General features: G+C 43.9%; 1 protein-coding gene across 3 annotated transcripts in view; it reads right to left on the reverse strand.

The window, feature by feature from the left end:
• The window catches only part of SHISA9 (shisa family member 9), a 331832-nt gene that overhangs the window by 72316 nt on the left and 245129 nt on the right, over positions 1-14387 (reverse strand). The window contains exon 4 of one of the 3 annotated variants that reach the window (XM_014865525.3): positions 12262-12309. The exons of the other annotated variants lie outside the window; for them this stretch is intronic. Coding sequence (XP_014721011.3) covers positions 12262-12309 — 48 coding nt within the window. The remainder of the gene's footprint in view (positions 1-12261; positions 12310-14387) is intronic. 3 annotated transcript variants of the gene reach the window in all.

Consider the following 14387-nt stretch of genomic DNA (forward strand, 5'->3'; position numbering starts at 1 on the left):
AGAATAAAATCCAAATTATTTGCAGTGGCCCTTGAGGTCTGCACGACCCAGCCTCTGCCTATTTGTCCACACTCATCTCTTCCGCACTTATTATGAACCCAACACAGAGTGTCTTAGTTTCCTAGGGCGGCCATAACAAATTACCACAAACTGGGTGGCATGAAACAACAGAAATTTATGCTATCACAGTTCTGCAGGCCAGAAGTCTGAAAGCAAAGTGTCGGCAGGGCCGTGCTCCATCTGCAGGCTCTAGTGGATGTTCCTTCCGTGCTTCCCCCAGCTTCTGGTGATCGTAGCAATCCATGGCGTTCTGTGACTTGTAGCTGCATCACTCCAGTCTCTGCCTCTGGCTTCACATGGCTGTCTTCTCTGTGTGTGTTTATGTGTCCAAATTTCCCTCTTATTAGGACACTAGTCATTGGATAAGGACCCACACTGATCCAGTATGACCTCATTTTAACTTGATTAAATCTGCAAAGACCTTAGGTCCAAATGTGGTCACATTCTGAGATTTGGAGTGGGCATAGATTTTGGGGGGGACACTATTCACCCCAGTACACACAGGATTCCTTTCTGTTCCTGAAAACATCAAACTTCTTGCCATCTTAGAGCCATTGGACCTTGTCCCTGCTGTTGTCTCTCTCTGCCAAAATGCTCCTCGCTGTGGTTGCATATCTGGATCCTTCTTGTCATTTGGTTGTCTGATCAAAGGCCCCTTCCTCAGAAAATCCCTCCTGATGACTCAATCAAAAAAGAGTACCCCCACCCCCAATGGCGTCATCACCTCCCCCAATTTTAATATGTTCTTAGGCTGCATCATTATATGAAATTCTCTTTCTTAGTTACTTGTGTATTGTCTGTCTCCCCTGACTGGAATACAAGCTCCAATTTGGGCAGAGATCCTGTCTGTTCTGCTCACTACTGTATCCTCAACATCTAGCCTAATGTCTGGCACATAGTAGGGCTACAATAATATGCATTTGATGGAGGAAGGAAAGCACCAGAGATATTTCAATTCTGATGAGATTGTCTAAATTATTGGAAACGGGGCAGGATGTTTCATCTTCTCGTCATCTAGTCTGTGATGGTTAATTTTATGTGTTAGCTTGATTGGTCCACAGGGTGTCCAGATGAAACATTATTTCTGGGTGTGCCTGTGAAGGTATTTCTGGATGTGATCAGCATTTGAATTGATGGACTCAGTAAAGTAGATTGCTCTCCCTAACGTAGGTGGGCATCATCTAATTTGTTGAAGGACTGGATACAACAAAAAGCAGAGGAAGGGAGGATCCATGCCCTCCTACCTGCCTGCTTGAGCTGGGACATCAGTCTTCTCCTGCCCTTGGACTGGGATTCACAACATCGGCTCCACTGATCCTCAGGCCTTGAAACAGGGCTGGAATTACACCACTGGCTTTCCTGGGTTTCTACCTTGCAGACAGTAGATCACGGGACTTCTCAGCCTCCATAATCACATGAACCAATTCCTCATAATAAATCTCTCTCTATATATATATTGTAAAATATATATATATGTCCTGCTATTCATATACATATAATAGGAGATATCTATATCTATATCTATATATTATCTCTGGAGAACCCTAATACATAGTCCATATCACAGAAGACTGAGTGACCTGTGCTTTACAAGGGTGAAAGGACTGAAGCATGGGTTAAGTTCCTTTATTTCTGGGGCAGGAGAACCAGGCTGCTACCCAGCTCCATATCCCTAGCTGAAAACTTGCAAGGGCATGAATATTCCTTAGCAGTCCTAGCTCAGGGGAGGTAGAATGGAGTTGGGGGAAGGAGGCAGAGTTTGGTGAAAGCGATTGCTCGATTAAAGCAGAAGGCTGAGTATTGACATGGTCTCCCTCCCCAGCGCCCCCAGTGGCAAACTGAGAAAAGCTCACCTTTATTAAGGAAGTGCTCTGTTCTACATACTCAGCTGGGGAATTTACATTTGTCACCCCCTTTAAGACTCTCAATTTCCAAACGAGTTAGGTGCTATTAGCAGTCTCATTTTATAAATGGAGAAACTGAGGCTAGAGAGCTTCGGCAACTTGTCCAAGTGATGGGGCTGGGAGACCTGGCTGAATTCCAGGTAATCTGGAATTTATGAATTTGTGGCTACAACAGTCACCCTTTATGTAACCACTCGTTTGCCGTGTAGAAGATAGTCTTGTTTCCTTAGCAAGGTTCTATCTGCAGGAAAATATTCCTCCAAAACTAAAGAAAACGGAGGACAGAGTGAGAATTATGTAGAGAAAACACTTTTATTGATTCCTCCTCTCAAGACATCAGGGTTTGGGGTACACAATGTAAATATCATATTCTCAAGAGGAAACATCAAAATATCACAACTGGAAGCAGAATGAAGCCCCATATTCCCCCTGAGGCAAAACACGTTTATCTTTTTCTTGCTTAAAGTGGGGCAGGAGAAAGGAGCTGGGGGTGATGTGGGACTCTCCCTGCCAGGTTCTGATTCTTCTGGAATTCAGGGTGGCTACTGCATTACAAGAGGTGTGGGCCTAACGTCCTCTGAGGGGCGCTGGCATTGGCTGGCATGCTGGCCAGTTACCAGCCAAACGAGGGCCTCCAGTCACAGCATTGGGTTGGATAAAGAGCTATATGCTTCTCATAGAACGAAGAGAAGACTGAGGTTTCTTCATCATTGCTCCAAGGTAGGCACTCTCCCTATGCTTTATACATGTTATCTCATTTACTTGGTTCCCCACTCCAACCCAAGCCAATGAGGTAAAAGTGGTTGCCTGGGCTCTTCATGCTACATCACACTGATTCTCTCGCTGACAATGCAGTGGACCATATTTTGAGATATTAACCAATATTTTTTTCCTTATGCTTCCACTATCCCCTCCCCACCACTTGGAGAGCAGCAATCACTTTCAACGATGACAAAGAGCCAAAGTGTTGGTTTTGAATCCTATGCTGGGCTCCTGAGTCTTGACAGGCAAGACTTCAGCAGTAAGATCTGGGAATGTTGAGAGAGAAAGAAGAATTAATAAGGTTGAGAGCTAATTGTATCAAAAAGAATAAAACACCTGGGAATAAATTTAATGAAGGAGGTGAAAGACCTGTACTCTGAAAACTATAATACACCGATGAAAGAAACTGAAGATGACACAAACAAACGGAAAGATATACCATGCTCATGGACTGGAAGAATTAATATTGTTAAAATGTCCATATTACCCAACATAATCTACAGATTCAATGCAATCTCTATCAAAATACCAATGGCATTTTCACAGAACTAGAACAAATAATCCTAAAATTTGTGTGGAACAACAAAAGACTCCAAATAGCCAAAGTAATCTTGAGAAAGAACAAAGCTGGAGGTATCATGCTCCCTGATTTCAAACTATACTACAAAGTAATCAAAACTATATGGTACTGGCACAAAAAAGGACACATAGGTCAATGGAACAGAATAGAGATCCCACAAATAAACCCACACTTAATTATTAACTAGTTAATCTATGACAAAGAAGGCAAGAATATACAATGGGAAAAACATAGTCTCTTCAATAAGTGGTGTTGGGAAAACTAGACAGCTACATGCAAAAGAAGGAAAGTAGATCACTGCCTTCACCATATACAAAAATAAACTTAAAATGGATTAAAGACTTATATGTTTTTAAATCTGAAAACTTGAGACCACAAAACTCCTAGAAAATTCCTAGAAGAAAATATAGGCAGTCAGCTCTTCAACACTGGTCTTAGCAATATTTTTATGGATCTGTCTCCTTAGGCAAAGGCAATAAAAGCAAAAATAAACAAATGGGATTACATCAAACTAAAAAGTTTTTGCACAGTGAAGGAAACCACCAACAAAATGAAAGGCAACCTACTGAATGGGAGAAGATATTTGTAAATGATATATCTGATAAGGAGTTAAAACCCAAAATACATAAAGAACTCATACAACTCAATATCAAAAAAAAAAAATCCGATTAAAAAATGGGCAGAAGACCTGAATAGACATTTTTCCAAAGAAGACATACACATGGTCAACAAACACAGGAAAAGATGCTCAACATCACTAAATCATCAGGGAAATGCAAATCAAAACCACAATGAGATGTCACCTCACCCCTGTCACAATGACTATTATCAGAAAGACAACAAATAACAAGTGTTGGAGAGGATGTGAGGAAAAGGGATATTTGTACACTGTTGCTGGGAATGTAAATTGGTGCAGCCATTATGAAAAGCAGTATGGAGGTTCCGTCAAAGAATTAAAAATAGAACTACCATATAGTCCAGCAATCCCACTTCTGAGTATTTATCCAAAAAAACAAAAACACTAATTCAAAAAGATATCTGTACCCTCATGTTCACTGCAGCATTATTTACAACAGCCAAGATATGGAAGCAACCTAAGTTTTCATCAACAGATGAATGGATAAAGAAGATATGGTGTATACATGCAATAGAATATTACTCAGCCATGAAAAAGAATGAAATCTTACCATTTGTGACAACATGGATGGACCCAGAGGGTATTATGCTAGGTGAAATAAGTCAGACAGAGAAAGACAAATACTATATGATTTCACTTATGTGTGGAATCTGAAAAGAAAACAAACAAAACAAAACAGAAATAAGTTTATAGATACAAAGAACAAACTGATGGTCACCAGAGGGGAGAATGGTGGGGGGATGGGCAAAATAGGTGAAGGGGATTAAGAGGTACAAACTTCCAGTTATAAGTCATAGTGATGTAAGGTACAGCATAGGGAATATAGTTAATAATATCGTGATAACTTTGTATGGTGACATGTGGTTACCAGACTTCCAGAGTGAAAGTTTTGTAACATGCATAAATGTCAAATCACTATGTTGTACACCTGAAACTAATATAATATTGTACATCAACTATATTTCAATAAAAAGTAATGAGCTTGAGAGCGTGAAGGATTTCGTGCACCGAGTTTATATAGTATATAGCAATGTTCAGAAGAATGCACACCTGATTTTTGTAGCTGTAAAGTCTCCTTTATAAAATGGGAGAAAGAGCACGAACTTTGAGAGCACATGGATCTGAGTTCAAATCACAATTCTTCCACTTTTAAGCTTCAGACCTTGACCAAGTTACCCAAGTTCTCTAAGCTTCACCATAAAATTGAAAATAAAATAACAATGCCTATGTGGGAGGCAGTTGAGGGTATTGAAGATAAACATGCAAAGTACCAATGTCCTTGTCTCATAATAGGTATTCAATAAATGGTAGCTGCTATTGCTGTCATGGTTAATAAATAAAAAGAATATAAAATGAGGATGAATAAGATCTACTTTGCAGAGTACATCAGAGGAGCAAATGAGATAAGAACTGTGAAAACACAAACCATCATGCATGGCACTAGCACTCCTTAAATGCACACCCCATGTGGGAAGATGTTGTAGCAGACTGCTACTTGTCTCCCAGATCTCTTCTACCCTTTTTGCTTGGGCACATAGCCACCCAGCCCTGAACTAGATTTCCCGAGCCTTCTTGGGGGCTAAATTTGGCCGGGTGGCTGATTGCTTATCAATCGAATGTTAGCCAACATGACGCGTCCAATTTCCACTTCACATTATTTGCTTAAAAGAAAATTGCTTTTACTGGGTGTCATCTCTTCCTCCTGCCCGTAGGCTATGACAGCAAGAAACCATAGCGATGCAGATGAGGACGATATGATAGGCAGTGGTAGAGCAACAGTGTTGGAGGAACCTGGGCCCCTGAGTGACAGCTTGGAGCAGAGCTGCCTCACCAACCTGGACCACTCCCCTTGGGACTATTACATGAGAAATAGCTTTCTTTCTCTTAAGTCACTGTATTTGTGAGGTCTTTTGGCTCAGTAGGACAATATTTACTTTTTAGTTATGTAGGAATATTTTCTGGGTCTCTACTTCTTTTCTCCTTCACAAGCTAAGTTAAAAAGTAAAAGGTGGGACAGTTCATGTTGTTAAAAAAAATACCCAGACATTTCTCTCTTCTTTTGAAATACATGCTAGAAAGCTGCACAGGTTCCTGAGGCTGTCTCAGCAGGCAGAAACAAGAAAGGCAGGAAAAAAGCCTGGCTTGTCAGGAAGCAGAGGGCCGGGGAGGAGATGGGAAGATTTGTCTTTATGGCAAATTAGCCCTGTTTCACCTGGTTCTGGGTCTTGCTGCAGAGACCCAAGTACAGAAAATCCCATTTGAACCAGGTCCTAATGAAGCTCAGGGCTCCTGGCTCTTCCTGCAGGCCTCCACATGTTTCCTGAAGAAGAGGAAATTGGAAAGGGGAATCCAGGAGCCTGGTCTCTTTTTTTTTTTCACCCTGAGGGCTCCCAGCAGGAGGTATGGCTGCCTTTGCTGAAGAGGATTCTGAAACACTGCTGGCTTGGGCTTTGCACCAAAGCTGTCCAGGCTGCACCATGAGCCCCTTTGTCGTGGCTGCAGGGAGCCCTCTGTGAATGTCTTGCTGGCGACAGACCTCTGAAACCTCTGACCCTTTGTCTCTCCCCTTAGGCAGTCCTGCTGTGCAGGCGCCACTTTCTAAAAGGCTGTTGAACAAAGGTGGATGGACTCATGCTCCAGCCATGGCTGACCATACACAGAAGTGTCCCGGATGGAAATTGTGCATTCATTCACTGTCCTTCCCTGTCTCCTGCATTGCTGCTCCATAAATGGAAATATTTCTTTTCAGAAATTCATCTTGTCTTTTCGTCTTCTGATCAACCTCCCAGTGGGTGAAATTTTATACAACTGGTCGTTTTTTTAATGAAGTAAATAAAGGTTAACTATCCTTAATCCTACGTACCTCCTTCCCATTTGCTGCAGAAAAGGACCATCTCAAAGTAGATAATTCTAAGATCTGGGACCCTATGTTAGATTAATACATGAATGACCTTAATTCTTCACCCTTCTCTATATCCACACTCTTTTTATGTGACTTTGGAACCCACCCCAATAAAGCAGGATCTTGTATCCCCACCACTGGATTCTGAGATCATCCACGTGACCAATGAATGTTAGGAGACATGACACAAACAGAAGTTTGAAAAGGTGCTTGCTGGATTTTAGTTGCTCTCCTGTACCTCTGCCATCACGAGCACATGTCTGGGCTACACTCTCTGAGGATGAGAGACATCTGGACCAGAGCCAGGTCACCCCAATCATTCCAGCTAACATCAGCCAACATCTAGCCAACTCCCAGATATACGGATGAACTCAGTTGAGACTAGAAGAACCTCCCATGTGAGCACAAATCGGTGGCACACAGACTCCTAATCTAAATAAATGCCATGATTTGAGATCTTTTGTTATACAGCATTATTGTGGCAATAGATAACTGATACAAATACCAATCATTCACTCGCCTTACTTCTAGAAAGAACCTCAAATTTTCAGGTGAGGGTCCACCTCTCCCCTACCCTTAATCCATGTGGTTTGCATGACCTACCGCTCCACTCCCCCACCCCCCACTCATTCCCTAGTGACTACAAATAACATATTTCATTATCCTCACCATAGCAGTTTGTTCAGAGGTGGGCATATGTCAAGGCAGGCCGATCAGAGCAAAGCCTAGGATCTTTACTTACAGAGATAGAGGGGGCTAAAGAGATCAATGGTCCAAGCCTTCCATTGTATAGGAGAGGCAACTGAAGCTGTGGGCTCAAGGACCCCCCAACTGAATAGAAGCTGCATTGGATCTAGAATACAGGCCTCCTGGCTCCCATTTGGTTGATTTCTCTATTTCCCAGTGCCTCTTCAGAAAAGAAAACGGGATGCTCGGTTTCATTTAACAAGTTATTAATAAAGTGTGTGTTGAGTGTCTACTACGTGCTGTGGGCACTGTGCAAGGTGCTGGGGAAGTTTGAAATGAATGGATTCTACCTGGCTTAGCCTCAGAGGGACATACTTTCAAACTCATAAAATGTTTATTGCAATCTTGCGGCGATGGCATTTTCTGTAAAGCAGAGACCCCCTTTTCCAGCTCACTTCGTGCCCCACGGGTTCCTAAGGAAGCTCGTCAAACTCCAGCGCATGCTGTGTGCTTTTCACAAGAGGCCAAACTCAGGAGCTGGTGGGATTTGATTTTTATTAAAAAAAAAAATTCACCTCCCTATCCTCCACCTGCTCTGTACTGCTCACCGGCAAGCCAATAACCCAAATCGGAAAACTGCAAAAGGCTGAACTTCATGAAGCAATGTTTTAAGGTTGCTTTTGGGTGGGTATTTCCACAGGGTGTGTGCACTCCAACAGAACTATAACTCAAATTGCACATTTTTTATTGCCTTGTGGCTTCTGTAGCATCTCTTGGATGAACGTTTATCACTGAGCTCTATCAATTTTCTTAGAAAAAAGAAAGAACCAGAATGTATCGAGTACCTACCATGTACCAGATATTGTTTTAGCCATCCCCCCTACATTTGGTCATTTAAACCCTCTTAAAGATAGGTGATAAAGTAATATTAGTTTTTGCCATGTGACAGATGAGACCTAAGACCCAAAGATATTGAGTAATTTGGCTGTCACATTGCTCTGCCACAGCTCATAGGTAGCAGAGTAGGAAACCAAACCCAAGACTGACCTCCTCCAACTGTCCAGCTGCAGCCCCAGCTCAAACCCCAATTAAGAAAACAGTTTTATTTCAGCAAACAGCAAAAATATTCATATTTGGAGAATGCTGGCATGTGCAAATTGGTGTTCTCGGGCAAATCGTGTTTGCATCCAGGATTGGATCTTAGGAAAAGGTGGGTCCAAACTTTAGGGTGTACATAGAATTACCCAGAGGGTGCATTTAAAAAATGAATGAAAAATGAAAAACTGTTGAGGCCCCACATCCAGCGGTTCAAGTTCCTTGGGAGTGGGTGGGCTCAGTATTTACATTTGTTAACAAGCATCTCCAGTAATGCTGGGTCACATCTTGAAGCCATTCTTTGAAGCCTGGGTGTGATGACATTTTCCTGTGTGACTTTGGGCAACCTCGTTTATCTCAGGGGAACTCGGTTCCCTCCCCTGTCAAAGCAGAAAGGCTGAACACAGTATATTGACTTCACTGCCTTCTTTGAAATGTATGCCTTGCATGGTCTCAAAAAATTACTCCCCCAAACCCAATGGAGTGTGGGTACTGCCATTGCCTCTATTTTGGCAATGGTAGAAATGGACGTCCAGAGCATGCGAGCGGCTTGCACAAGAGCACATGGTCTGATTCAAATCACAGTCACTGTGCTGGCAGTTTCCCCCAAGTTCAGTGCCCAATGTAGCACTGGGCTAAGGGACAGGTCAGGTTCAAAGATTCATTTTGTAAAATAAACAGATTTTGAAAGACATGGCTTCATATCGATTAGGAGAGTCCACTGGGCTTTAGGTGGTGATGTCTTCCAAGGCAGGAGTTCCCAGGGCTGGGCACGGGTGGGTCAACAGCAGTGACCACTAGCGGGTGACTTGCATAGGAAACCTCCCGCAGCAAAAAAATGAACAGTGCCAACTGGTGTGACCTGTTTGCCATTTCCCTGTCCTGGCAGACATGGTTTCCCTCCAAAGAGTTACAATCAATGCTGTGGAAGCAGGAAACACGTATCTTCAGAGACCTTGTCTTTTCTCCTTCGCAGCTACCAACCTCCTCAGGGGACACCTGCCCCTGTGTCTACTTCTCTGCTCATGCCCTCTGTTCCCAAAGTGGGTTCCTTGCAACATTCGTGCCAATGGATGTTCAGATAACTTGTGTTCTTGAAGAGAAAAGAGATCAGATGTCAAAAGTGTTCGGGAAATGATGGGTTATACGGAGTTTGACAGTTTTTGTAACCACGAGATTTTTCAGAGCCTTTCATTTGCTCACCTGGTAATAATAGTAATAATAATACCAGTAACAGCCTTCCTGTGTTTATTACTTTCCATATGCCAGGCACTGTGACATGTGCTGTACACATTATCCCATTTATCCTCACTACAACCTCGGAGATAGGTGACAGTATCATCTCCATTTTGTGAATCAGAAAGCAGGAGCTCAGAGAAGTTGAATGACTTGCTGAAGGAACAGGAGTCCAAAATGATGGGGCCATGATCGGAACCCAGGTGTGTCTGAGGCCCACCACGCCCTGCTTGGGTCTCGCTTTCAAGAAGGCGGCAGGGTGTGGGAGGAGGGGCGGCCATAAAAACACCCCAACTTGTTATCATGCCTCTTGTAGACTCAGGACTGGAGGTTGAACAGAGAAACTAGAGGAAGATCAGTGGGCCCAGCCCTCTCTGCGACCCCTCTTCCCCCGCCCCAGACAAGGCAGGAATCGTAAAGGTGCTAAGTTTAGCAGGATGGGTGCAATTAGCCTGGTTGGGTAGAAAAACAGCTTCCACACCCTTGTTTTTGACCCGTCCTGAAATATTTTCTAAATGCATCAGACAACAACAGGCTGATACAAGGACAGGGATGCTGACTTGCCTCCAAATGTTGTCACGGGAATCATAATGGCTTTGTTTTTCACAGGGGAGGAAAAAAAAAGTTTATGCCTCAAATTAGTAGGTCTGTCATGTTCCAAATTGTTTGCATTTCTAAAAATGGACGTTGACATGTGAACAGTTATTATCTAATGCAAGACCCAGAAATCTGCCTCTCTCAAGGCGACAACTGGGCAGTCAAGGGATTCTCATTAGACACGTACGTGGGTCTCAAGTGCCCTCTCCCAGTACTGGAATACAGTGTGGCCCCCTTCTCTCCTTCTCGTCCCCACAGCACTCAGGTCATTTCTGAGCCTCTGGGACCTTGATGACACTCCTCTCTGCAGAGCCCTCAGCTCACAGAGAGATACCTGGAGACCCAAGCAAAGGGTCTTAGTTTCCCAGCAAGATTTCCCTACTGCAGTGGTTTTCAAAGTGTGGTCCCCAGACCAGCAGCATCAGCATCAGCATCACCTTGGAACCTGTTAGCAATTCAACCCCTCAGGCCCCACCCAAGGCCTAGTGAATCAGACGCTCTGGGATGGGGCCCAGGAATCTGGGTTCTAATAACCCTTCAGGGGACGCCGATGCATGCTCAAGTGGCTCCAATGTGAAAACCACTGGTCAGCCCGCTGTTCCCTCCTCCCCACTCACATGCACACATTCACTGCATTCTGCAGTCTCTCAATTATCCCTCCAGTCCATTTTATTCTCTCCATCCTCTGCCTACCCCAGTTCAGGTCACTGCCAACCTGGACAATTGTCTCCCAGTGGGTCTCCCCAATTCCAGTCTACCTCCCCTCATCCTGTCTCCACTTGGAAACCAGAACTATCTTTTGAGAATGCAAAAATGGTCATGCTAGTATCCCACCTAGAGCTTTGCAATGTCCTCTCATTTCCCTCTGTTCAAGGTCACTAGAGAGTTCTATCTTCACCTCCTTGGGTCAGCTACATTCTCTCCACCACCAAATCAACAAAGCATAAGGCGTGAAGAAAGAAGAGAACCAAGTCACCGATCTGTTCTGGAAAGAACTGCTCCCCTCACAACCCAGTGGGAAATAATTTAGGTATTACAGTCAAACAGACTAGGGTTCAAATTGCAGCTCCACCACTTAACAGGCTATGTGGCTTTAGACAAGCAAGACATCCTCGCTCAGACACCCATGTCCTCATCTCTAAATGGGAATAGCAATGCTTTCACAGCTGGGTCACTGGGGAATTAAATGATAACATGATGTAAAGGGCCCAGCACTCTGCCTGACACATAGTAGGGAGTTAATAAATTGCAGCTACCTCCTGGTCCAGTCACCCAGCTCATTAACTCACAGACTCAAGGTGACCAGCTCACCATGCTACCTCAGGAAAGTTGAAAACAGCATTCTATTCCCTAAACGGCTGATCATTCCCCAAAGGCTGGGCCAATAATCTGACTCTGCTGATCTCCCTCAGAAGTTGTGTTTTTCCCCCTGCTTTAATTTACCTTGTGTTTTGCTATTTGCCTGTGCAGTTTTCTGAGAAAAACTAACATGTCTTGGCTGTCTTACCTGGGATGGTTTCTGATAGCAATATTTCCTTTCAGGCAACAAATATTGAGAAGTAGAAATTCTTCAACAACAGTCCCAGGCACAGACACACCACACCAGGCCCCCCCCCCCCCCCCCCCCACACACACACAAAACACCTACACGCTGGAACTTAGACAGACTTGCAGGTCCATCCAACACGGACACACGTGTGCAATGGGTCACACACAGACATCAGGACTCTCTGTGCCTTCACTGATTAATGTCAAATCCAACAACACCTGGACAAAAGGGCTAGAAAAAGCCGTACGGTACCTTTTGGTGACTTAAGTGTCGACACTGCCCAGTCACCATCAGAACTTCCTAAAAAAATAACAATCGAGAGATGCTGATCTGTTTGCTGGCTCCCCGTGTTCACTGTGCCCTCACACCCAGCTGCAGCTGCTGCTGGCAGCCCCAGCTGCAGCCTCCAAGGGGGGCAGGCCCCAGGGGACCCCGGGAAGAGAGCGAGGGACCAAATTTGCAAGTGCAATTATGTGCACACCTCTTTCTGCATGGCCTTGAAGCAGATCAAGATAACGCCCAACAGGGGATCAAAAGAAGTCTCCTGAAAAAGGCCTAGATGTTTTACATAAGGGAGAGAGAGAAATCTTCAGTGGTGAACCTGGCTCTAAATTTCAACCATCTAAGAAAGAAAGGGAAATTTGAGTTACATGAGGTCGCTTTAGCTAATGACAACACTCTGTTGAGAAGAGATCAGTTTTGGTCCTGTTTTACTGCAATTGCCCTCCTGAAAATGGGAGTGCATTGTTAGCTCCAATTTAAGGTTGGGGCAGGCTCTACAGACTGCAATTTTAAACGTTCGGTGGCAGGCCCAGGCTGGGTAGGGACTACCCTAGCACATAGTCTGTGTTTGAAAATTATTGTTGAATGAAGGAATGCATTCAAGTTTCTCCATGGAGTCACTTTTCCTAAGGTACAGAAATTCCCCTAAAGGCTAAAGGGATCAAGCTTGTTATTTGAAAATCCCATAATGCCTAGAATTTTGGTCATAGATCAGTTTCTCCAAATTGAGTCTCATTTCAGATGAGCCAAATGAGCCCTGGGGGAATCTCACAGGAGTAGCAGAACCCCATGGTGACCCCTTTCATAAAGTAAAGGATGGTGAGAATGACCTTGGCTATGTCCTACCCCAGTGTCCTTGATAAGACTTCTCCGTAAGACTGGGTTTTACTCAAAGCTGGGCAAACCTACCCACGTGTTTGTGCAGCAGCCACTGCCCATTGGCTGGAGGCCTGACCAATCGGCCTGTGCTACTGGCTCCCCTTTCCTTTTTTAGGAATCTACCTGGAAAGACCAAGTCCTCAACACTTCTGTACAATTTCCAGAGACATGTCAGGCTGCCAGCTGGGAGGAGACGCAGCGAACAGTCTGTGATCAGAATGATTACAGAGCACAGATCCGGCCCCATTTAAACATTTCCGGTTGGCCTCCCAGGCAGGCCAAAGGATGCTCAAATTGCCACATTCCCCCTGTGGATATGAACTCTGCTCCCTCATCACTCACAACAGAGGGGAAATTGGAGTGACAGGGGAAGAGTTACGGAGTTAAAATTCAGGAGGACCCGCCCGGGATGACAACATTTCTTCTCCCTCTGAGCTGGGGTCATTGTCATCTGGAAAGAGTGATATAGCCCAGATCTTCCTGTGTGGGTGGACACAAGCCCAACCCAGTCACTGAGTCACAGATTCCAAGGAAGCCTTCTTACCCCCAATCAAATCCATCACTGTTTTCATTGATGGCAGGAACCGTGCCGGGGTCACCTCTGTCCCCTCTACCTAAGACAGGGCTTAGCTCTGGTAAGGCAGTAACAAATTTTGTTTTATAAATCTATTGCTAATAAGGGCACTTAATCAGATGCACACATGCTATCAAATATATAGTTAAGGTCCTGCTTTGCGCTTGGTGGCACTACCGGACGTTAGGTAAATATTTGTTGGGTGAAAAATTAAATGCTTATTAAAAGGAGATGGGGATGAAGCCAAAAAAAACCCAAAAATTGAACTCATGAATACAGAGAACACAACAGATTGGGTTGGTGGTTGGGAGAGCACGTAGCGGGAAGGGCAAATTGGGTGAAGGTGGGAAAAAGGTACAAACTTGCAGTTATAAAATAAATAAGTCATGGGCATGTAATGGTGACTATAGTTAATAATATTGTATTGCATTTTTGAAAGTTGCTAAGGCAGGAAATCTTAAAAGTTCTTATCACAAGAAAAAAAGTTCTTATCACGTGTGGTGACGGAGTTAACTAGACTTATCGTGGTTATCATTTTGCAGTATATACATATAGCAAATCATTATGTCATACACCTGAAACTAATATAATGTTAAATATCAATTATATCTCAATTAAAAAGAATTTTAAAGGGGGATGGGCC

The sequence above is a fragment of the Equus asinus genome, chromosome 14 (genome assembly GCF_041296235.1).
Source record: "Equus asinus isolate D_3611 breed Donkey chromosome 14, EquAss-T2T_v2, whole genome shotgun sequence".
NCBI classification, from domain to species: Eukaryota; Metazoa; Chordata; class Mammalia; order Perissodactyla; family Equidae; genus Equus; species Equus asinus.